The sequence below is a fragment of the Zasmidium cellare genome (assembly GCF_010093935.1).
Source record: "Zasmidium cellare ATCC 36951 unplaced genomic scaffold M409scaffold_55, whole genome shotgun sequence".
Taxonomy (NCBI): domain Eukaryota; kingdom Fungi; phylum Ascomycota; class Dothideomycetes; order Mycosphaerellales; family Mycosphaerellaceae; genus Zasmidium; species Zasmidium cellare.
In genome coordinates, this window is record NW_022986999.1 from 132,154 (window position 1) to 155,633 (window position 23,480).

The window sequence follows — 23,480 nt, forward strand, 5'->3', positions numbered from 1 at the left end:
TCTCGTGCTTTCAAGTAGAAAGTCTCCACTCTGCCTTGTAAAACTTCCACAATCTCCGCGAGCCTGGGAAACCATTTGATCTCCAACAATGGCTCCAGAATACGCCACAGGCAATCTCGGTTTCGACTCCGTCGACACAAGGGACTATCCATTCTTCACATCCGACGAAATCGAACTTCTCGTCCCACGAGCCAACCCAACGACAGCAGCGCCACCATCGGCCCAGACACCCGCAAACCAAACGAACGGCTCCGCAGCAAAGCCCTTCATCCTACCAGACCTCCCACCCGTCTATTAACAAGGCGACATCGGCAGCTGCGTAACCAACGCCACTCTCGCAGCCCTCCGCTACGCCCACAAGAAAGTCACCATGATCGGCTACGACCAATTCGAGCCCTCTAGACTGTTTCTGTATCGCAACGCTCGCCTTCGCACAGATCCCGGAAAGTACGGCACGAACGAAGTCCCCGGCGATGTCGCATTGAAGCTGAAGACCGACTCGGGCGCTCAAAACCGCACCAACATCGTTGCCCTCCTCGTCGATGGCGTCTGCACCGAGAAACTCTGGCCATACGGTGATCCGAAACTCGACGAGAACGATAGCAACTTGTTCGCGGTTACGAAGAAGCCGCCAAGTGCCGTGGAGCCTGTCGATCTGGGCGCCGCGCAGCTCGAAGCGAAAGGATCCAGTCATCCGAGGGATGGAAAGTCATTTTCTGGACAGACAGATATCATACCGAGGAATATTAGTTTCTATCGCATTTTCGATCCGAGTGCCGAGCCAGCCGTTGAAGGGATGTGGCAGTACATGACACATCCCGCCATCCCTTTGCTCGAGGAAGTCCTGAAACGAGGCTGGCCCTTCATCTTCGCCATCGTCATCGAGTCCAGCGTGAACCTGTGCGTGGAGACCTGCATCGATGCGAAGACGGGCGTGCTCGGGAAGCCGCCGGCGGATTTCACACCGTCGCCGATGGGATCGCACACAATGTTGGCGGTGGGGTATGATTCGGCGAAGCGGAGATTTTTGGTGCAGAATTCTTGGGGGAAAGAGTGGAATAAGGTGCTTGGGGGGAGGGTGTGGATCCCTTATGAGTGGTTTGAGGGGGATTATGTTAGGGTTAGGGGTGGGAAGGCGAGGCCGGTTACGTATGATTTTTGAGTTATTCAGACTGGGAGTGGTTCGTAAGAAAGGTCAGCGTCTGCTGCAGTGTGAAAAAGATGTGACACTGTTGCTCCTAGATCCACTACAAGCGGAGTATCAGAGACGGATTACACTCTGTTTGTGGATGTGGCTGACCTATCAGATAATTCCCTTGCAGAACAATTGCATGTTCAAGCAGGTGTCTCAACAGTAAGTGCAACTGACATAGCGACGACCATCGCACCTCCCACACGGTGAAGGACGACCTCCTCGGCCATCGCATGCTCTGCAGCGTCGAGGTCGGCCTATGGCGTTGCAGTCGTAGGTGTCCGGTTGTACAGAGCCCGAACCATTGCATGTGCGGCACTCTCTGAGTCGTTCACCGGTTCCATCACAGGACGAGCATTCTCGCTCGCCGCTGTCGTAGCAGGCGTAGCATCCGACGGGCATTTCTGCGATGCGACTTCGAAGCGGTTGCAAGCCGGACTTTGAAGATGGGTCTAGTCAGTTTGAACGCCGATGAATGGAGCATAGAGGGACTAACGCCAACTTTTGCTTGTTGCGATTTGAGTTGAGGACTTCAACGACCAGGCTTGCCTGATGTCCAGAGCTGCGGAGTATACTGTGCAATATGTGAAGTGTTGCTTCTTCGAATGATTTTAGTGGCAGTGAGTTTATAGTGCTGCTGTATGATGCGATACCAAAAGTCAAAGGCGAGTGGATGTCTTATACCTCCGTCCAGGTGGGGCAGCTGAAAACATACCTTGTCCACTCGCTACAGGCAGCCTACAGTCACCCTGGTATACCTGCAAGTTGCTCAAGAGGCCGCCAGTAGCGTGGAAAGCCATATCGCCAAGCATTTCAGCTGGTTCGGCTTGAAGTCATATGGCTCTCGCAACCCTCCTGCCGCTTGTCAATTCCAGTGTGCTACTGCCAGTGCATTCGTCTAGGAGCTCTCCATGCACACGTGCTTCGAGCAAAGCACATATGATTGGCAGCCTCATCTTTGCGTCTCTACGCCCCGAAAAGACGGTCCCTTGGGCGAAGACTTCGCTTCATTGGGAGAACCAGGACCAAGTGCTCTGCCGGCGAGATCGTACCAGTGGAGGCCGCTTTTTGCCGTTGTTACCCATGCGACAGCATCGGACTCGCTTGCAAGACCAGGGAGACCAGGGAGACCAGGCTGATCAGGTTTCCGCAATGGAAAGAGTATTTCGAGGCTGTGATGTTGATGCGGGAAGATTGGGGAAGTGAAGTCGAAGTTGACTTTGATTGTGGGTCTCGGTGCACGTGCCGGAGGATCCCCAGCTGGGATAGCGGCAAAGCACGGACGTTCCCCTTTCATCTGGACCTTTCACTCTCTTCGTCGCTCACTTCCACCATCACCAGTCCAGCAAACACGCGCAATCTGCTGCATCGCCGTCGCCCGTACCTCTTCACGGTACATCCACTCATTCCCTCGCCTTCGCATCAGTCCCTCACTCTTTTCGGGGCTTCTTTACCGACATACACCAACTTGAAACGTTACACCCGCGCGCCTGCGACATTCCGACGAGTACTACCTAATTACACGAAACACGACATCTACTGTCTTCCAAACCCACCTTCTTTCTGGACCTTCGATCCAATCCAGGCATCATGTTTGCCAAGCTCACCACCGCCTTCGCGCTCTTTGCCGTCGCTGCGCAGGTCGCAGTCGCCGCGCCCCCAGCATGCCTCCTCGCCGCGGTCAACACCCAGGACGATCCCTCCGACATGAAGACTGTCTGCGGCGACGGCGCGTCTGAGGTCAAGAAGTACTTGTCCTCCAACTGCGGCGACAACACCGACGCCGCCAATGACGCCTTCGAGGAGCAGTGCAAGGATGCTGGTGTGTCCGTCTGTACGTAGACACCGCGACACCAAACACGGGCTCGTAGGCGCGTATACTGACACTCATGTGATAGCGACCTCGACCTCCTCCTCCGCCTCCAAGTCCGGCAGCGCCTCCCACTCCGCCACCGGCTACGGCTCCTCGTCTGCTTCTGCCACCAAGTCCTCGCACGAATCTTCCGCCTCAGCTTCCGCTACAGGTACCACCACATCGTCTCCCAGTGGCATTGTCCCTCCTTACCCCATTGGCACCGGTGCTTCTTCTGGTTTCTCCACGGCCACTACTAATGGCACAGGTTACGTAGTCCCCACGGGCTCAGGCCCTTCGAGCTCTGGCTCTTCGCCAGCTGCCCCCACCGAGAGCGGCATCACCTCTAGCACCGGTGGTGCCTCGCGTCTGGGCATGGATGTTGTTGGCTTGGCAGCAGTGGGCATCTTCGGCGCCATGCTTGCTTTGTAAAGAGGGGAATGAAATTGGGCTGGGTAATACACTACTACTACGGATTTGGTACTTGGAGTGTACAGTACTGGTTGCTTTCCTCATGCATGCATGTGTAATGCGATTCAAACAAAATGGGCATTAGAGGTGTGGGAATAGTGGGGTTCTTGCTTTTTAGGTTGGACAAATCGAATGGTTGAAGAAGGTTCCGCATATCTCTTGTTACATACTCGGCGCGTTGCATAATCTGGGAAATTGATGAGTTTCTGCTACAAGCCCTTGGGCGAATGGCTGTGCACTGGTTCAACCTCACAGGACGCTGAAAAGTCGGACAACGATCGGGCTTGACTCGGCAACCGATGAGAACACGATTAATAAATATCTTCCGCGACGACGGTCGCTATCTTTCGTGATGAGACGCCGTCACATGCGGACTGCATGACACTCGGGCTGGCTTTTCTTTCACGAAGTTACTGAACAGATCCAGGTGCGCTGAGGTGGAAGCCGGTTCCACGGAAGCGCTTCACCGCGCCGTAACTGTCATCCTTTTGGCCACGCTGCTCCCAGTTACAAGAATGTCCGTGATTGTGATTCGTATTGAGCCTGCCCGGAGAAGGCATTTCGCAAACCAGGGCCAAGACTTGACCGAACGACGACGACTACACTTATTGCAACCAACGCATCGACACCATGTTAATACAACAACATGATTAGAAGGCGCTTGCCAGCAAATTTCTCTCCTTATGATAAGGTGTGTTGATCCGGACGACAGATATAAAGACCATGTCGACGCTGGGTCAAAGACTCATCCACACGCAGCAGCAACGACCTCGATTGCCCCTTCAAACCTTCACTTCTCCTCCAAATCCTGATATAACACCCTCAGCATGAAATTCAGCGTCGCCACCATTGCCTCCCTGGCGATCGCATTTTTCGACCTTGTCACGGCAGTTCCAGCTCCCGAAGCCTTCAACCAGACCGAGATTGACGCCTTCTGGGACCAAGAAGGCCCCATCGGCGGCGTTTCCGCCGATGGCATCTATGCCACAATCTGCAACCGCGGGCAAGACCACACCCCAGAGTCCTACGATTGCGTGTAGACATCTCAGCGCTGACAACCACCTGTAGTCTCGACCTCAACGGCCGCTGCTCCTACGACGGCAAATGCTCCCAATTCAACGTCAACGGCTTCTCGTGCACGAACATTCCCGGCACGCAGTGCATCGAGCTTTACAGCTTCACCAGCGTCAACCAGATGAGTGTCTGCAACCGTGGAGGGTGTGGTGGGCAATGCAACCCTCTGAATCGTTTGGATTATCATTATGATGCCAATAGTAGGATGTACACCGTACCGGTGCCTGGGACGCAGAGTGTGAACAATAATCAGCCGTAGACTGGCGATGGGGAAAGAAGAGGTGTCTTGCTGGTCCTATTTCGAAGACAGATGATGAGCGTGATTGTTTGCCGGCTTGCAAATAGAATGGAATGGGCTTTTGGCACCTCGAGTTTGCAAAGCCTCTCAAGGACTGTGGCTCCAGGTAATCGAGCCATACTCTCACATCCCTCGAATCACCAAACTCGTACTGCTTACCACGCTTGTGCATCATTCTGAAATGAACGAGACACCCCTGACAAATCCCCAGCCAGCGGACATGTCTCCTGGATATGGATTACATGTAGGCTTTGGAAAATTGAGATGCGGCACTACAGTTATCCACTACAACCTAGCGATCATTCTACTAACATATATATCACATTGAGAACGCAAAAGAATGCTCACGGGTGTTGCAGGTAAATCCTTGTCATTCAATTCGACTCGCTATGCATCAATCAAGCCTCGAACTAAGAACAATCTCCCGCAAACCTGATCCTTCCAAATAGCCCACGCATACCAGATCAAGATCTCGCTCTCGCCGTCGGATCGAACTCAGCAGCCTCTGCCTCCGCACCAGCCCCAGCCTGCTCGTGTGTCGTAGTCGACTGTCCACGTGCCGCGCGCTCAAGTGCAATCTCAGCCTTGCGGATGGGGTCTCCGCCGCAACCGCAGTCGCAGTGTGGAGGGCCCTGAGGTGGGCTGGGTGGATTGCTGCCGAGCCGGTTTGGGTGGGACATTCTGTGTGTTGTGGTGCGGGGCTTCTTGTGTGTGAATGTGCTGGATGATGGATGGGATGTTGAGACTGCTCGAAGGTGGTTGTTAGGTAGTCGATGTGCTGTGCTCATGGAACTCATGGTGCTGGACTCCTAAGGCGTATATATGCAAAGTAATGAAGGCGATTGTATGTCTTCACGGCATGAAATCTGCGGTGATGGTGTGGAAAAGTGCGAACGATGCATTGTTCACGTGGTCGAGATCTATAACGGCACAGTACCCTATTGTTTGTTCAAAGTAAAAGCTTTGTAGTTACCTTAGTGAAGGACCTGATATTCAGTCCCGATATCTCATAGTGAGTGAGTGTCTGGACTTTGCCGCAGCACGACTTGAGCCAGTCGATTCGTACTTGCTGCTATCAAACTGGTTCTTCGCATGCCGGCCATGCGGCGAGGAAGAGTCTAAGCATCTTGAACTACGCAGCTTCAGCAATTTCAGGCCAGAAATCATGTGTTGCCGAAGCCTTCCAATCTGAATACGTCCAACTCGGATCCAGGGATGTTGGGAGATCCAAGAGGCCAGGGCCGTCATTCGGCTCAATGCCGTCGCAGCAGTACCTCGCCAGACTGTGCTCGCATTGCTCTGATCGCTGCATTCCTACTCGCTCAAGGCTTTGGCCACGTACTTCAAGGCTGTCGGGAGGCTGCACGAGGCGATCACAAATATGTAAGAAGCCATGCTGAACCTAAGATATTTTCCGCATGAATTTTTGTATGGTATTGTCAGATTAGGATCAACTGTATGCGATACAACATTCACAACAATGTCATCAACTTGTAAGGGGAGGTTGTGGCCTTTCAAGAACATATGGAGCTCGCTGTGGACGATTTGCTTCAAGCCAGACTCCTTCACAGTACGCTTTGGCAAGAACGACTCCGTGGAAACCATAGTCGCCTGGGCTAGATAATGGCTTTCGAAGGTCCAGTTTAGAGGACCAGTCATCGACGTGTGCAACATTCGAATAGCCCTGCGAGAATGGGATGAGAAATTTTCGACATGAAGATAAAGGCTGCTCTCCCCGTCCAATGTCAGGGCACCAGGAGATATCTGAATTGTGATATTTGTCTCATTGGTATCTTGACCAGGGCATTGAGAAGGGAGTGTTGGCTTTGACGGCGAGTCACCAGCTTAAGGACGAGGTGAGGTTGTGGCCGCCAAATATAGAGTTCGGCTAGGCTCGCTTGAATGACCAATAGAAGAACGTTAGTCTTAATCGATAAGGAATTCCATTCACCTGGAAGCTTTTGCGACTCGTTTTCATTTCCCTATCAAACCCCGACATGGCACCTTTCCGTGGAAGAGGTGGCAGAACTAGCAGAGGTGGAAGAGGCGGCAGAGGCGGTAGCCGAGGAAGAGGACGAGGTGGCGCGAAAGGCCCCGGACGAGAAGCAAGAAGCGGCATCAGGACCAGGAATGGTTACAAAAAGTTCGACAGCCAGCGGGTAAAAGATGTGGATGAGTCGGATGAAGAGCAAGCACCAGTCGAGGAAGAGTCGGAGCAAGACGAATTGGATGTCAGCGATGAAGAAGAGGCAGAGGAAGTGAAGCCGGTGGTCAAGGCATACAGCCAGCTTTTGCAGTCTTTTCACCAAGATGCGGATCCGGGAGAGCGAAAAGCGAAGAGACGCAAGATCGAAGCCGAGGTACCTGTGGTAGTGGACGAGGAACAAGAGGTGCAGGATGCTTTGGGAGAAGAAGAAGAAGAGGAAGATCAAGACGAGGAGGCGGTCGAAAATGGGACGGAAGAGCTGCACAGTGCCACTGATCCGTTCGAGATCCATTTCGCAAATCCCGACGACAACGAGTTGTCACAGAAGCTGAAGGCGATACAAGGCAATGATTGGAAAGTCGAGAAAAGCCCAATTGAAACATATGCAAGCAAGTCGACGTCTATACCGTCGTGCGCGAAACATGACATGTCGCAAAAGAAGCGCATCAAAAATCTCAGCGACCTGGCTCTCAAAGAGCGTCTTGCGAGGAATCTCAAGGCTACTGGCGCAACGTTTTTGAGTTCGGAACTCGAGCAAAGCATCGCGGTACACGTCTTTGACTACCAGGATGTATTGCTGGGCGACCGAACAATATCCAATGCGGCCGCACTTCGTTCCATGGCGAGTGCGCACGCCGTCAATCACATTCTCAAAGGACGAGATAAGTTAGTCAAGAACAACGAGCGCCTCAATCATGCCGACGATGCCACAGAATTGGATGTTCGGGATCAAGGCTACGTGCGGCCAAAAGTTCTCATCCTGTTGGAGACCCGGCAGATGGCAGCCAACTACGCTGAGGCGATCATTGAAGCTTTCCAACCAGAGCAGCAAGAAAACAAGAAGCGCTTTGTCGATTCCTTCACAGCACCACTGGATGACCGAGAAACGATGCCCGAAGACTACCGTGAGCTTTTCGGGGGCAACAACGATAACAGCTTCCTTACGGCGCTGAAGTTTACTCGCAAGACTCTCAAGTTCTACTCCGCCTTCTACAACAGCGACGTCATTCTCGCCTCACCACTTGGGCTCCGCCGCATCATCGAGAACGAAGACTCCAAGAAACGGGATCACGACTTTCTTTCCTCGATCGAAGTCTGCATCGTCGACCAAGCGGACGCCATGCAGATGCAAGACTGGACTAACGTCGAAGTGGTCTTCAACCATCTCAACCTCGAACTCAAAGAGACCCACGGTTGCGACTTCAGCCGCGTGCGGAACTGGTACCTCGACGGCAATGCCAAATACCTCCGCCAAACCATCCTCTTCAGCGTCTACCTCACGCCTGAAATGAACCGCCTCTACAACACCTCCATGCTCAACATCGCCGGCAAAGCCAAAATCACACCCACCTACCCCGGCGACATCAACGACACCAGCGGCCTAGGAATCAAACAAACCTTCCTCCGCTTCGACTCCCCCTCCCCACCCTCCGACCCCGACGCCCGCTTCAAATTCTTCACGACCGCCATCCTGCCCTCCCTCCTCTGCCTCCCCAAGTCCGCCGACAACGCACAGGGGATCTTGATATTCATCCCGAGCTACTTCGACTTCCTCCGTCTCCGAAACTTCTTCGCCACCTCGACCCAAACCCAAGACATCTCCTTCGGCGCCATCCACGACTACAGCGACGTCTCCTCGCAACGCCGCGCGCGATCGCATTTCGTGTCCGGGAGACATTCGTTCCTGTTATACACCCAACGTGCACATCATTTCTTCCGGCTGAAGTTAAAGGGTGTGAAACGGGTGGTTTTGTATGGTGTGCCGGACAATCCTGTGTTTTATCGGGAGTTGGTCGAAGGGTTTCTGGGGACGAGTGTGAATGAGGGGAAGGTTGATCCTGTGGAGGCGGGGGTGCGGGCGGTGTTCAGTAGGTGGGATGGGCTGAGGATGGAGAGGGTTGTGGGGAGTGCGAGGGTTAAGGGCATGCTTGGGGGTGTGGGAGATACATTTGACTTCGTGTGAGATTTTGAAAGAGAGGTTGAATTTATTTTAGAAATTCTGCTAGGGGGAGTAGACTGTGCTGCTCGATGCAGTCTCCATGTCAGATTTGCGTGTTGCCAGCTTCTGATTCAAGTTCAGTCCTCCTTCAGCATCTGCTCCAAACTGGTCATACAGTCTCTGACCTCTGTGACAAGTATCTCTCCACCCACGGATATGAGCAACAGCATTTTCGTCGACGGGAGCATCGCCATCGATCACCTGCGGTGCAAAGTTCGTCCTCTCCTCCTCGAACCTTCCTGTCCATAAATCTCGTTTCAGGTTCGGCTTCGCATTGATGTTGGTACATTCACTCGGGCAGCAACCTCGCCGTGGCTCTTGCAAGCACAACCACACCCAGGAGCTGCGACCTCTTCACCTCCCACTCTCACCCTTCTTCCACTCGCCCAAAAACTCCTCCAAAGTAGCAACATGAGCCCTGGAACCGAGCACACTCGCCATCAACGTCTCATGCAACTCCACCGTCCGATCTGCGCATGCGTCGCTGATGACACTCACAACGTACCCATCGTCCGTGGCAGGCACTGTGGTTCTCAGCACGGCGCCTGAGGTCGAAAGCCCGCAGATGATGAGATTCTTGATCCCGCGGTCCTTGAGGAGGCCTTGACATTCCTCCGACTTGATGCCCGAGACGATACCGGGTTGTTTGAGGGATACGACTTCCTTTGACTGATCCGTTCCCGCTGCGATGGAGGGAGGTTCTCGCCCAGATTCTGGGTCGGATTTTATCCCCGCGAGCATATTCTGAACTCTGCTGACCCCTTTTGTCTGGGGCGGGACCGTGCCGTCGATGTCGATGATGGAGTGGATGATGAGGATTTTCTGGGATAGGGCCCATTGCCGGAGGGTCGCTGCTTTGGCGAGGGCGGCTTCTCCTGCTGAGGCGCAGAGGTTGATGGTGAAGGTTTGGAAGTCGAGGAGCAGGAGGGCGGTTTGGGAGGGTGGGTAGTTGAAGGGGGAGGTTGGGTCTTGGGGGGTGGACATGGTGGAGATATGGCAAGGTAGATGAATGGGGAGAGGCTTGGTGAGTGTGGATGCGAATTGCGAGGTGCTGTCAAGTGGTATATGTATTGGCGAGTGTGAAGGACTTACATGGAGTTTAGCAAATCTGGTGTAGCCGGTTTCGGCGATGGCCTCTGAGCTGCGAAAGCTAGCTGGTTGAGAAGCGATATGTCACGGTATTATCTCCATCGATCACTCAGCTCCCAAGCCAAGCACATCCCTATTACGGGGACGGAGGTGGAGATCTCTTGATGGAGAAGAAGAAGCGGATGAAGATGCCCAAGTGTGGAGAAAGTAACACAGCTGCCAGCTGACGTAAAGGCCATCTACTGGCAGGCTTCACATAGCCTCCAAGATCCAAGTGACATTGATTCGCTCCCATGTAAGGTGGAGAGATTGTACGTATCAATCAGTGTATCAATGGCCCGGCCGATGGAGAGGTCTTAATGATAGAAGAGTGAAGGAAACAAACAGCGCAGAATTCAACTGGAAAGTTCCTGCGTGAATGCCATTCAAACAGCGCGGTGAGACACATTTCATTCCGATAGATGAGACACCTCACATATCTCGACAACGGGACAATGGCAGATGCATTGGACGGTATGGAGGATGGCAGAGTGATGGGGTGAAGTTCGCGTGAAGGCGCCGGAATTAGAGCAGCGGGTGAACGCGGGGCGGGGCGGGCCGCAAACCCTGGCAACGTTTCGGCCTCGAAAGACACACGACGCCCAAGTCTCCCCGGCTTTCTCTTCTTTATCTCCACCACCTCTCCAACCTGCCGTGGTGCGTCTCGCCGCCCCCGTCCTCCCCACCGCCGCGGGCATGTTCTTCGCAAAAGCGCGGTGTCACTTCTGTGGCACCAAGTCAACCCACGCCAAGGGAACTCGCGAGTTCCAGTGCACATCTTGCGAGGCGCTCAACTTCTTTGACGAGCGCGGCAATGTCCTCGATACGCCGGCGACCCTCACTGCCTCAGGCCCGCCTCACGCTGAGGCACGACCGCTCACATTCACCAAGCCACTACCAGAGACACTGGGACACCAAGACCAGCAGGCCTTCTGCCGCACGTGCCTGCAGAACCAGCACCTCTACAACGAGACCCTGGCCAACTACCTCCCCGACGAGTCGCATCCGCAATACAAGCAGTTCGAGGCGGCCATTCCGAAATACAAAAAAGAGCTGGAGAAGCGATATCCGTTGGTCTGCAAGAGATGCGCCCCAGTCGCCCAGTCCAAGATCGAGCGGAGCGACTACTATGGCCTCGCCCAGAACGCCAGCCGTCTGATCGCAGAGACTCGTGCCCGTGGCGGACAGCCCGCATACCGCACTCGCGATGACATGGGCAAGAAGATGATGCGCACGCTCTACAATCTCGTCGGTCTTGCGCTCTTCATGGGCCTCCTCACTCAAATCGCATTCCACCTCTACGCCATTCTGACCCTCCACCTCGGCACAGCCTCCTCCGAGCCAGAGCTCACCGACATCACCGACACCATGATCCACCCATCGCTCAACGAATGCGCCCAGCAGTCGCTGCACCTGCACTTCAGCAATACCTGCTTTCACCTCTTCAGCAACCTCGTACCCTACACGCTGGCTCTCGCCACGTGCGGCTTATGGTACAACACTGGCCTCAAGCACTGCTATCACCACACACACCGAATGGAGGCAATCACCGGGCAGGCGAACTACTTTTGGATACAAGTCATGGTCTTGGCACTCAGATCTTGGGCATGGTTTACCTTGTCGGATCCATCAATCACCGCCCGCCTCACCAAAGAGCAGCTCATCGCCACCCATGGCTTTGTTACATTCTTTGTCATGATCACACAGCTTGTTGCACAACGCGGTATACAGCCAGTGCGCTGGAGCATGAAAGGCCGAATCATGCCCAAGCCGAGCGAACGTGATGTCCTCGGCGCGAATGCTGGACCAGCATCCGACCGCTTCACTCCCAAGGCTTCAGAAAAGGACCCTTTCAGGTACCTCCAAAACAACGAGCCTGGTCCTTTGCAAGTAATCAACGAGACCACGAAGAAGCAGCAGAGACAAAACACCTACTCCCGATCTGCCCGCTTGACTGTCCAGCAACCATCACCGGACTATTCGGACGACGAGGACGCAATGGAAACAGATTACCACCCAGTTATGCGCTCCTCTCAGCGAATCGCAAACCAGCAGACAAGCCTCCAGCCACGCGGCAGCCACCTCAACCAAAGCAATGCCCCAGCCTTGAGTTTCGGCGGTGACATGAGCAATCAGGTGTTCGGCATGCAGACACAAATACGCGCCGAAGAAGAGCGCAATCGCATTCACCAAGAACAGCAAATGCAGCGCAAGCCGAGTCCATTCTACGGCAAGCTTCCACCAGCACCGATGAGCATGGAGCGACGTCTCCGCAACCCTGTCATTGTGCCACAGGAAGCAGAGAAAGTTCCATTGAGCCAGCAGCCAGACTTCATGACACGAATGCGCGATGGCGTGAAGCCAGTGCATTTTCCAGAGAAGGGAACAAACTTCCAACCCAAGCCCAGCACTTGGAACCTCCCGAGCGACTCCAAAGAGATCGGACTGGAAGACAGATTTTTGAATACTTTTTCATTGGACGATCCCGCCCCAGGCGGCCAGAAAGCACGACGTGGCGGATTATTTGGCGGCTTCTTTGGGCGTTGAAAGCACGGCAATGATTCTTAATGATACAAATGACTACTGTACAGACGACGGCGGCATAGCGATTGATGATTCCGGCGAGATACCCACTTGGCATTTGAACTTCGGGAACGGCGCTGCGAATCGGCATTGAAAGGCATTGAGCGATGAATGATACAGAAATGCATGGATGATCACCTGGAGTGAGTTGTCCAAGAATAATTGTACACTATACAAGCGAGAGGCGAGCATAGCAGCACGACAGCGGCTCAGATTAATGCAAGCGACGGAAAGTCGATGAATTCTATGAAGCATCATCTTCGTCTTCTTTTCTTCTTGCGAAAGTATCTTCCTTGTCCTTCTTTTTGTGCTGATCTCTACTACTCCCAGCTAGCACGGCGGCTTCAGCTATTCAGCTGCCTATCCATCGCACCAGCCACGATCAGGCTCCCACTTACAATACAACAGCCTCGACGACTCTCATCCTTCCGCCAACAAAAAACATGCATCAAGCGTAGCCATGGTACGTCAAATCGAACGCAGAACACACACCAAGTCCAGGAAGGGATGTCTACAATGCAAGAAGCGACATGTCAAGGTATGAAGTTTCCGCCCGCTTTTTGCTGTGCCGCATACCTGCAGAAGACTGATTATGGTATGTGATAGTGCAATGAGTCGAGACCGCAATGTGGACGATGTGAACGGTTGGAGATTGATTGTACGTGGCCTGTCAAGAAGCCAGTGCAGGCTTCGAAGGAAGAAGATGCGGCGAGTTGTCCTCCGGTGAAGGAGGTTGTGACCACGACTGTGTCGCCCAGTAGGAGCTCTGCCAATACTGCTATTACGGCACCGCCTGATTTCCTTGATGTTGAGAATTTGAAACTCTTGCATTATTGGTATCTGGTGAGCGAATCTGTCCCAGAAGGGATGTTGCTTTTTGAGACTGACTGATGCACGGCAGAATACTTCTCTAACGTGTGCCCAAGCGGGACAGCAGCACATATGGTACGCCAACCTCCTCATCTGCTTTTAGTACTCACTGACAATTGATACACCAGGCAAACATCCGTCCCAGAGCTCGGTTTCCGCCACCACTTCCTCCTCCGCGGCCTCCTCGCCACCGCCGCTATCCACAAAGCCACAATCCACCCAGACGAAGCCGAAGAGCTCCTCCTCCAGTCTTCCCGACACATGGACATCGCCCTCGCCACTTTCAGAGATCACCTGAGCAGGCCCGACCCAGCGACTTGCATCCCAGTTTTCGCGCTCGCTTGTCTGCTCGTGATGCATCGCCTGGGTCTCGCACAGGTCCAAACCCCCACAGACCCCATCGAAGAACTCTGCATCTTAGCGCGACTATCGCGGGGAATCAAACCCACAGTCAGCATCTACTGGGACAGGATCCTCTCATCGGAAATGGGCCCCGTGGTTCGGGGCGTCACAGAGCGAAAATCCGCCGCCGCGGAGTCCTCCTTTCCGGAGGTCCACCACCTCGCAGACCTCATCAATGAAAACACGTCTCTCGACGAGACTTACAAAAAAAACTGCCTCTCCGCACTCGAAGACCTGCACTCCACCTTCGCCACCATCCCCGGGCCAACCGGCGACGTGGCCCAAGCGTTCATCGGCAGGATCTTCAGCTGGACGGCGAATTTGTCCGATGGGTTTCTGGAGGGGCTGGAGGGGAAGGAGGGGGTGGCGATAGCGGTTTTGGGGGAGTTTGCGAGGTTGTTACGGGGGACTGGGGAGGGGGTTTGGTATATGCGGGGGTGGGCGGGGTGGATTTTGGGGGAGGTTGAGAGGGGTTTTGGAGAGGGGGAGGGGGGATGGGAGGTGGGTGAGGGTGGATATTCGATGCAATTGAGGAGGTTACGGTGTTGATGGCTGGATTTTCGTTTTCTGGCTTCTGGATGCTGGAGATGTGTTGTTTGGTTGCTGTTACGCTGGATCTGTTCCTTGCTGTTGCTTTTCGACTTCGCCCGGTGTTCCTTCTCGGACACAACAAGATTGGTCTTGCCTCTTTGAATTGAGCCTATGATCTCACATCCACCGCGACGACAATTTGGCCTGAGGTTTTGGTTCCACCTAAAATTTCCACTCACACCACACCCTTCACGACGACAATGACCTCCGCGACCCCCTCTCCTCTCGGATCCCCGCCACAACCTCACCGGGATGAACCCAGCCCAGGACCACCATCACCACAAACATCAACACCGCATCAAAAACATACAGATACACCTCATGCGAGACAAGATACCCCTCAAACCCCTCCGCGAACTCAACAATCCGAACGACAGACCTCGCGAAGATCAAAACGCTGACGACATAGAGGCAAACCATGTGTTTTTGCCGCCAGCGGTAGTGGTGGATGGATTTCGTCGTCGAACACGCCCGGATGCGGATGTCGAAGATGGCGGCTGCGAGGACGAAGAGGGTGAAGTAGAAGGTCTGAAGGACGAGGCCGACGAGCGCGAGGGTTTTGCCGGTGGTGGTGAGGGTGGGGGCTTTGCTGGATATGAGACCGGCCCCTGAACAGAGACGCACGGCTTGTCAGAATGTGGCCCTTTGTTGCACGGAATGGATGTCAAAGGCCTTACCGGTCCCCTGCAAGACGAATGCCAGCATGTCGCCCGAAACGAATATAGGTGTCAGCCACCTCCTTCGGATGATGAGGTGTTCTTCGCCATCGACGAGCTGGACGATCTTGTCGAGGTTCATGTATACCGATGCGGCGAACAGTGCTGGCGCTACAAGCAGCAGCGTCGTCTGTAATATGTACGGCTCGAGGGCGTAATCTGGCGCCTCACGCGAGGAGATGATGCGGGAGATGTAGCCTGCGGCTTCGACTATCGAAACCGTGAGCTAGGTGTGGCCTATGAGTGAAATTGAAGACATACACACGCCGCCCAAACAGAAGGGGATCATGAACCAGGTTCGTGCTCGAGCGGCCCGATGGAATTGCCATACCGTGGCCAGGAGGAAGAGCGCGGTGAAGAGGGAGGCTGCTTGGAGCGAGGGTGTGTAGTTGTACAGTCGGAAGTTGCTGAAGGCGTTGTCGACTGTGGGAGTGGTGTCTCGGACGAAAGACATGGCCCGACGACGCTGGACTCTGGGCCGGAGCGACGCTTCTCCTGGCGGCTGCACAAGGAACAATTGGAGACGACGAATCTGGCCATTGAAACTCCTCGCCTCTGGCTCTTATCATCAACAGCCCAGACCAAGTTCAGCTTGGCTTCCACAACAACACCCAACATCATCAACCTCCTTATCCGCTCATGACTACCACGCTTCACCAGCCACCCTACCGATTCCCATGGAGACCCGGGATGATGGCGACACTCCCAGACAATGGCGACACTCGATCTTGAAAATCTCTCCGATCGTGAAGACGCAAGAGACAAGCGTCTGGAGAGCTGCGAGCGCGTAGGTTCGGACTGATTCAGCAGGCTTCCGGCTTGGAGACTGATTCCTGCGCAAAAGGATTCAACTCTTGCTGGATCTGGGGCGAGAGAACGAGAGAGTTTGTGTGTGCCGGAAGGCTTTCAGATGGAGCTGGAGTTTCTTGGGGGCGGGTTCTTCACAATCGGCGGATTGGCGACGGAGAGTCGACAACAAGGCCGTGCTAGATGAACGTGAATCGTATCTGAAACATCGAGCACTACGATCTCTACCCCAGGCTCTCGCTACCACACCTCAATGCCTCTCCCACTGTTGGCGAGCGGAGTAGAGGCTGGAGTCCACAGGAGGTCAAGTTAAAAGTTCAATGAAAGTACACGCATAACAGCCACAGTATAGATGACGAGCAACGCTCAATTGGGGCCTTGCTATCGTCTCACGAGTCAGTACAAACCTACTGCATGTGATGAACTCTACGACATGTAGACCAGAGCCTTGAATGACTCGGCTCCTCTGCACCGGCAGATGAGCCCCGTCAATCAACCAGCTGTTGCATAATGATGAATTGCGAAATCATCCATGTCCATCGGAGCCTGATATATTTCCTCCTTTGGCAGCACAGTCCGCGCTTTAACACGGCTTATCAACTCACCCGCCATACCCCCGCCGACTTCGGGCAATGAACCTGCCAAATCCAATGCTTGTGGTGGAGTAGCGAACTCCTCGATAAGTTAGAGCTCCAAGCTACACAGCTCCTCAGCGGTGTCCTACTCCGGAGCAAGAACCATTTGGGTCCTTTGTTACGGCATAGCACATGCGCCTCGGCGTTGCGATACGAGATTGAATTCCGTTAACTGACTGATATTAAAGAACATCTTTGCAAACAAGCGTCTTGACTTCACCTCTACTACATCCCAGGACTCCCTGACTCGACCATGACCACGACCACCGGCTACGACCACGCCGACGCCTTCGACAGCGGCCACCTCGCCGTCGGCTCGATCCACAAGATCTTCTACCACCAATACGGAAAGCCAGACGGCAAACCCGTCATCTTCCTCCACGGCGGCCCCGGCGCAGGAACCACCAAAGAAAACACCAAATTCTTCAACCCAGCCCACTACCGCGTCGTCCTCCTCGACCAGCGCGGCGCCGGGAAATCCACTCCCGTAGCGGAAATCCGCGAGAACACGACGCAGCTCCTCGTGCAGGACATCGAGACGCTGAGACAGCACCTCGGGATCGAGAAGTGGTTCCTCGTCTTCGGCGGCAGCTGGGGGAGTACGCTCAGCCTGGCGTACGCCGAGACACACCCCCAACGAGTGAGCAGCCTCATCCTGCGCGGGATCTTCACCGTGCGAGACCTCGAGCTCGGCTACGGCTTCACGCCCCTCGGCTCGGCGATGCTCTTCCCAGAAAACTACGAGCGCCTCATCAACTACCTCCCTCCCCAAGACCGCGCAGACCCCGCCCCAGCATACGCAAAGCTCCTCTGCTCGGATGACCCGGCGGTCAGGATCCCCGCGGCGAAGGTCTGGAATTTGTACGAGATGAGCGTGAGCAGTGTGGATCCGGATTTTAAGGAGATCGAGGCGAAGGTCGAGGATGAGGAGTGGAGTTTGCAGCATGGACGGTTGGAGGCGCATTATTTTATTAATAAGGGGTTCTTGGGGGAGGGGCAGTTGTTGAGGGAGGAGGAGGTGGGGAAGATTAGACATATTCCTTGTACGTTTCTGAGCTGTCGTGGGTTCGATGGGGTTATGCTGATGTTTAGTGTAGGCACGATCATCCAAGGCCGACTGGACTTCGTCTGTCCGCCGAAGACGGCTTGGGATTTGCACAAGATGTTGCCGGATTCTAAGTTGTTCATGATACCCAAGGCTGGGCATAGTGCGAAGGTGAGTGTAGTGTCTGCTTCTTTTCTGTCGAAGCTTGCTGATGAAGGGTGTTCAGGAGCTGGGGATTTTCGAGAAGCTGGTTGAGACTTGCGATGAGTATGCTTCGAAGGACTTTTAGAATACATCGCTGGGGATGTGGATTCTGGTCTCTTTGTTGCCAGCGGCGTCACAGTGTTGGCCATCTCGGCGCTGTCGTAGAAGCTTGAGTTCTTCCATCCGCAGAATGTTGTGTATGCAGAGTAGAATTCAAGGTACTCTTGTTACCCCTGTTGTTACCCTGGCCGTCATAAACTTCCCTCGTGTCTTCGATACACATGCTCATGTATCATGCACCCGTACAAATCTTCCCCAGCTTCCTTCGATTGCATGTTTTCTGCTCACGTGTCGAGAATATGACATCGGCAATCAATCTTCAGCATCTCCATGCTGAAGCCCCACTCCTCTTGCAGCAGTCTTCCCAACTGACTCATTTCCGGCCTTTTTCCGTCCGCGTTGTCTCTGGATTCGAAATCCTTCATGAGTGCAATTGCAACGTTGACTTCTTTCCAGTTTCTCGATGCCATCGCCGGGTCGTTAGACTTGGGTCGGAGAACGTAATACTTGTTGGAAGCACGATCCATCTTCACTCCAATGGATTGCAAGGCGTATTTGACATTTTGGAGGCGTAACGCACAGGGATGCGCGAAACGTCCCATCATCATCGCCAACCACCGGTAACTAGGGCAATCGACTTTGAAGCGGGGCCCCGGAGCCTTCAGCGCATCTTGATCCTTCTTCAGCGACGCTGAAGGGGTCAAGTCCATCTGTATTGCCTTTTCTTCGACCTTTGCAAGTACGTGGTCAACTCGGATCACCCCTTCGTCGTCTGCAAGCTAGAAGTCAGCAACAGGGAAGGTAGTAGGGTAGAGGGGACTCACAGCAGTTGATTTTCTCGCGCAACTGTTTCAGACTCACTAACTGCTTCTCTTGGCTGTTTTGGAGCCTTTATTTCGTCCTTCGCAGCCTTGGTCTTATGGGCAGCTCGTTCTTCGCAGCGGGGGCCACGCTCCATCCGCTTGTCCAACTTGACGTTTTCGAGCGCTAAGCGAGCCTTTTCAGTTGCGTTCTGCAAGGCGGCGATAGCGATGGCCTTTTCTCGTATCGACATAGGTAGCTTGCTTTCTGCCATTGCCGTTGCTTGTATTCCACTTGTAATAGACCGCGCGTGGATTGAGGCAGCGGTTGGTACGGGCATGGGTATGGCGCTCTTTTTGCTCGAGTTTCTCCTGGGCGATGTTGGCGCGTTCTCTCTGCAAGGATTGCCGCGCTCCTGATTGCCCTCTGCACTACTTGCGAATGATTCCGCGGCAGTGTCGTAGTCGTCATCTTTGTCGCGTGAAGTGGGCGTGGACTCCATTCCTATAGACTCCTGCGCCATCCAGCGTATAGAAAACATAGCTTGCGTGGCGGCTGAACGTCTCGGAATCCTGGTCGTGAGCTGTGGCCTGTCACCACCTGAAGTTTTCGACGAATCCGCCATTGCTTCAGCAAGGAACAGACGTCGAGCTGGCTGAGTAGTTGAGACGGCCGTCGCAAGTGCAAGTAGACGTGCAGTCGGTGGGGTGTTGGTGTGCGGCAGCCCGTCTGGCGCTGGTGAGCTTGGTTGCTGTGCAAACGCTGCACCAACAAACAGCCCACAACCTCTTTGCCATCTACCAGCACCAAAGATCAGCCACATTCAATACTCTTATCGAGGGAAAGACCTACGCAAGATGATGCAGTCGCCTTCGAGTCCAACACCGCATCCGGCCCACAGATTCTTTCGAAAGGTAGCATCCGCAAGATTCGCGACCTGCATTTGCTCAGGGACCTTCTAACGTGCCCCCCAGCAGCCACCCGAGTGTTCGGGTAAATATGACGGACGAGCAAGATATCTTATGATCCCCGGTGAGTCTGCGCATTCGCTGTTGCGCGCCACGAACACATGCTTGTTCATGATCGAGGATTGCTGCCAGTTGCAATGGCTTTAGCTCAACCCAGGTCATTACGGCAAATACAAGAGCCGCGGTGCTGCATGTGCATCGACGCCAGTGGTGCATTTTCGGGAATGCGCGCAATGCTGAGCTAAGATGGAGTAGCCAGAGGTGTTGTGACATACGAGACAAGTAACTTGACGGCAACATGATCCTGAAAGTCGACCAGCTTGCTGATGGCTCTCGTCCTGACGATCTGGATCAATGCCTGCACGGGATCAAATGATGGATGCCCAAGACTCGTTTCTTGACGATATGACCGATGGCAGGCACGGCGACAGCCACGGAGTCTCCGGTCTCGTGACATACCATACAGCGTCTGGCCGTCGTCAGCCTATACGCAACACTGGCAATGTCCGGCATACCCGTTCAAGTCATCAATGCAACTCAAATAGAGTACTCTCGTCGATATGACGAAGTCAGAAGTCTTCCAAAAGAAGGTATTGGAGACCACCCATACCTCAACTTTGGCCTGTGATATAGCATGCAGAAATCGTGCTCATCCGGTTTTGGTGCCCGTGCTTGCAGTCTTCGCCGTAAGCAGTCATCGAGCGATCAAAGCGGTGGATTGCCAGCCAGAATGATGGAGAAGATTGGAGTTAGTATTGCAACATGTGATGAAGGAAGGTAGGGAAAGGGAAGAAGCCGTGAAGTGAATGTTGCAGAACGGGAGGTTCGTGCACAAAATGGCGGAGCAACTGATCGGTGCTCTCAAATACGCAGTTCGTGATGAAGTGAGCCCAGGCGCATTCTTCAACCTTGGTGGTCTGCTCTCTTTCTATTAGTTTGCCTTCTTGACCTCATCTCATCCATCACTCCTGTCAGTATACCTGGCGCTGATACACACGCCGAAACTCATGATCCAACCGTCTCTCACATTGAGAGGAAGCCCTTCATGCGTCGCAGCGATTGCAGAACTCGCGTGCTAGACTTCATCTCGGGAGAGAAAAGTCAACAACACCATGTCTTGTTACCTCCACGATATGGGGAGACAGTACTATGACAGACCACCGACGGGCCGACGGCGAGCGACTTCTGTAAGCAAGATCGCGCTCGCGACCATCGCGAGGGGCCTCTTGGAGGGCCAGGTCTTCATACTAGCAAGGTAAGATCATTTGCGCCGCTCTTCGCGAAATGCTCACCACCTGAACGAATACCGGTTTGCAACGAATCGCTGCGGCTGCGCTACTTTAGCTCATCTCGCCTAGACACTCAATTATCCGACAGATGCGCCTGACCAGCCAGTGGAACTTATTGCGAAGTTAGGATTTTAGCCCTCACCATCAAGCGGTAGTGGAATTTGATGAATCCTCGGATAGCTCTGCCAGACATGCCGGAATCGGGTGAACGTAGGGCTGCGTGGTCGCCCTCAAGAGTTTGCGAGCCACAAATAAATCGACTGGAGTCGCGGCTATTAAGGTAGCAGGTTCCCCAAGAAGCGGAGTAAGTACGATGATGAGCTGTTTCCTCCTCAGCTGAGCAAGCACAAGCGAGTCAGTCTTGCGAGCCCTGCCACAAATCCCACCTCATCATTATCTCATAACCAAAACCTGCCACGCTCATTGTGCTACCGATCGAAAGTACTTGACCTGGTTCTACATCCTGAGAGAAAGTTCAGACGCCCTCAACCACCTAATAACACGAGTCGACGATCATCATGGGCGAGCCAGGAAGATGATGGGCGCCTGGAAGATGCGAATTGGCCATGAGCAACCGTTACATCGCACTCGACATGCCATCCCAAAGCCGGAGAAAGATCATCTGCTTGTCAAGATCCAAGCTGCTGGAGTCTGCCATAGCGACTGCTTCATCCGAGACATGAAGGAGCCTACGCTGGACTGGCCTGCTGAGTTCGTTCTCGGGCACGAAGGAGCTGGAGAAGTCGTCGAGCTTGGCCCGGGGATCGATCAGTCCCAGTTCAAAGTTGGCGACCGTGTGGCCATGCACATCATTCCCGGATGCAACAACTGTACAACTTGCAGACTTGGTCATCGCAGGTTGTGCAAGGTCAAAGGCAACGGGGGATACGGGCTTGGTAGAGATGGCATGTTTGCGGAGTACGTTTCTGTCCAAGCCTACGGTTGCGTCAAGGTTCCGGATAATGTGTCGATCGAGGCCGCGGCTATCGCATCGGACGCAGTCCTGACTGCTTACCACGCTGTGAAACACACAGCAGACGTCAAACCGGACCAGACAATTGCAATTTTCGGCCTTGGAGGTCTAGGACTCAATGGATTGCAGATTGCACAGTACCTCGGCGTGAAGCGGATATTGGTGGCCGACAAGAAGCAAGAAGCTGTTGATCTGGCCGTGAAACTCGGCGTGGCCCCCGAGGATGCATTCTGTACCTCTAATAGCGAAGCCAAGCCCATCCACGAGGTTGTCGCGGAGAAAGGGATACTGGTCGATACTGTGTTGGACTTCGTCGGCCACGAACAAACGATCCTCAGCGCCCAACTAACGGTGCGCGAAGTCGGACTCATAGTCTTGGTGGGATTGATCAGCCAGCAAGGTCCACTCTTACCCCTGGTGATGACAATGAGAAGCATAACCTTCAAGGGTTCATACAATGGAGAAGTCAACGCACTGAAAGAGTGCCTGGATTTACTGTCGCGGGGTGTCATCAAGCCTGAGATCGAAAAGACTTCCATTGAGAATTTGCAACAGGTCATGGATGACCTCGATGCTGGCAAGTATCAGGGGCGCATGGTGCTCACGCCTGACTGGAAGGAACTCAGTTAGACGGCTTTTTGTACTGGTGGGCATCGAATCTGATAAGTAACAAGGCTTATATTCGATCAGTTAAGAACAGTGTTAAGCACCTATCTCAGCATTGGAACACCAGTCGATTTACCGTATCTGCGGTCCAGCATGAAGAGCGTGAGGTCTACAAGACCCCTGGCTGCTCAGGAGATTGGATTCGTATAGACAGGGGACTCTTGCAACCTTCTCGGTGTGGCCGATGCCTGCTAGTTCTTATCTTTCCTACGACCCGAGTAGGTCAGTCCTCTGAGGAACCAGTGGGGAGACTCAGCCAGTCGCTGATACTCCTTCCGGTTGGTGAGTTCAGCAGCAAAAGGGCAAGTATACATGACCTAACAAGAAAGGCGATGGATGGTGGAAACGCGGCCTTGTTGACACCGTCTGCGGCCTCTTTGCAAAAGCGTGCTGATTAATTTCGGTAAACAAAAGCGACAGCGTGTTATGAATCGAAGATGCACAACGTCCCTCGGACCATCCTTTTCGTTTATGTGCTGACAAGAGGATGAAGCTGACGGCTGACGCACTGTCCCCGGCAACAGGATATATTTCTCCTGGGCTCATCCTCGAAAACGCACCCTTGCTCGGAGAAGGCGATCCTGGAGGTACTAACATCAAGGTCTAGGTACAACTCATGTATCGCTGAGGTGGAACGCCCTCTTTTCCAG

The 23,480-nt window shown here is 53.8% G+C and overlaps 11 protein-coding genes across 11 annotated transcripts; 8 read left to right on the forward strand and 3 right to left on the reverse strand.

Moving 5' to 3' along the window:
* Nucleotides 1–370: 370 nt before the first annotated feature.
* Nucleotides 371–1,162, forward strand: M409DRAFT_60558 (uncharacterized protein; the record flags this gene model as incomplete). Its single annotated transcript, XM_033814520.1, has 1 exon — nucleotides 371–1,162. The coding sequence occupies one exon, from the start codon at nucleotides 371–373 to the stop codon at nucleotides 1,160–1,162; it is 792 nt and encodes a 263-aa protein (XP_033660680.1).
* A 1,620-nt stretch (nucleotides 1,163–2,782) lies between these two features.
* Nucleotides 2,783–3,476, forward strand: M409DRAFT_60559 (uncharacterized protein; the record flags this gene model as incomplete). Its single annotated transcript, XM_033814521.1, has 2 exons — nucleotides 2,783–3,026; nucleotides 3,091–3,476. 2 exons carry the CDS (start codon nucleotides 2,783–2,785, stop codon nucleotides 3,474–3,476), a joined length of 630 nt encoding a protein of 209 aa, XP_033660681.1.
* An 866-nt stretch (nucleotides 3,477–4,342) lies between these two features.
* M409DRAFT_29792 (uncharacterized protein) lies at nucleotides 4,343–4,848 on the forward strand (the record flags this gene model as incomplete). The annotated part of the gene is made up of 2 exons (XM_033809625.1): nucleotides 4,343–4,551; nucleotides 4,584–4,848. 2 exons carry the CDS (start codon nucleotides 4,343–4,345, stop codon nucleotides 4,846–4,848), a joined length of 474 nt encoding a protein of 157 aa, XP_033660682.1.
* Nucleotides 4,849–6,884: 2,036 nt separating this feature from the next.
* M409DRAFT_70831 (uncharacterized protein) lies at nucleotides 6,885–9,056 on the forward strand (the record flags this gene model as incomplete). The annotated part of the gene is made up of 2 exons (XM_033818915.1): nucleotides 6,885–6,945; nucleotides 7,132–9,056. 2 exons carry the CDS (start codon nucleotides 6,885–6,887, stop codon nucleotides 9,054–9,056), a joined length of 1,986 nt encoding a protein of 661 aa, XP_033660683.1.
* A 390-nt stretch (nucleotides 9,057–9,446) lies between these two features.
* Nucleotides 9,447–10,076, reverse strand: M409DRAFT_29794 (uncharacterized protein; the record flags this gene model as incomplete). Its single annotated transcript, XM_033809626.1, has 1 exon — nucleotides 9,447–10,076. One exon carries the CDS (start codon nucleotides 10,074–10,076, stop codon nucleotides 9,447–9,449), a length of 630 nt encoding a protein of 209 aa, XP_033660684.1.
* Nucleotides 10,077–10,916: 840 nt separating this feature from the next.
* On the forward strand, nucleotides 10,917–12,767 carry M409DRAFT_29795 (uncharacterized protein; the record flags this gene model as incomplete). Its single annotated transcript, XM_033809627.1, has 1 exon — nucleotides 10,917–12,767. The coding sequence occupies one exon, from the start codon at nucleotides 10,917–10,919 to the stop codon at nucleotides 12,765–12,767; it is 1,851 nt and encodes a 616-aa protein (XP_033660685.1).
* Nucleotides 12,768–13,263: 496 nt separating this feature from the next.
* Nucleotides 13,264–14,624, forward strand: M409DRAFT_29796 (uncharacterized protein; the record flags this gene model as incomplete). The annotated part of the gene is made up of 4 exons (XM_033809628.1): nucleotides 13,264–13,341; nucleotides 13,410–13,646; nucleotides 13,705–13,748; nucleotides 13,802–14,624. 4 exons carry the CDS (start codon nucleotides 13,264–13,266, stop codon nucleotides 14,622–14,624), a joined length of 1,182 nt encoding a protein of 393 aa, XP_033660686.1.
* A 231-nt stretch (nucleotides 14,625–14,855) lies between these two features.
* M409DRAFT_29797 (uncharacterized protein) lies at nucleotides 14,856–15,836 on the reverse strand (the record flags this gene model as incomplete). The annotated part of the gene is made up of 3 exons (XM_033809629.1): nucleotides 14,856–15,274; nucleotides 15,344–15,592; nucleotides 15,644–15,836. The coding sequence occupies 3 exons, from the start codon at nucleotides 15,834–15,836 to the stop codon at nucleotides 14,856–14,858; spliced, it is 861 nt and encodes a 286-aa protein (XP_033660687.1).
* Nucleotides 15,837–17,077: 1,241 nt separating this feature from the next.
* On the forward strand, nucleotides 17,078–18,158 carry M409DRAFT_60564 (uncharacterized protein; the record flags this gene model as incomplete). Its single annotated transcript, XM_033814522.1, has 3 exons — nucleotides 17,078–17,867; nucleotides 17,922–18,040; nucleotides 18,096–18,158. The coding sequence occupies 3 exons, from the start codon at nucleotides 17,078–17,080 to the stop codon at nucleotides 18,156–18,158; spliced, it is 972 nt and encodes a 323-aa protein (XP_033660688.1).
* Nucleotides 18,159–18,417: 259 nt separating this feature from the next.
* On the reverse strand, nucleotides 18,418–20,359 carry M409DRAFT_60565 (uncharacterized protein; the record flags this gene model as incomplete). Its single annotated transcript, XM_033814523.1, has 3 exons — nucleotides 18,418–18,905; nucleotides 18,995–19,731; nucleotides 20,178–20,359. The coding sequence occupies 3 exons, from the start codon at nucleotides 20,357–20,359 to the stop codon at nucleotides 18,418–18,420; spliced, it is 1,407 nt and encodes a 468-aa protein (XP_033660689.1).
* A 1,385-nt stretch (nucleotides 20,360–21,744) lies between these two features.
* On the forward strand, nucleotides 21,745–22,794 carry M409DRAFT_37868 (uncharacterized protein; the record flags this gene model as incomplete). Its single annotated transcript, XM_033810815.1, has 1 exon — nucleotides 21,745–22,794. The coding sequence occupies one exon, from the start codon at nucleotides 21,745–21,747 to the stop codon at nucleotides 22,792–22,794; it is 1,050 nt and encodes a 349-aa protein (XP_033660690.1).
* Between the last annotated feature and the right edge of the window lie 686 nt (nucleotides 22,795–23,480).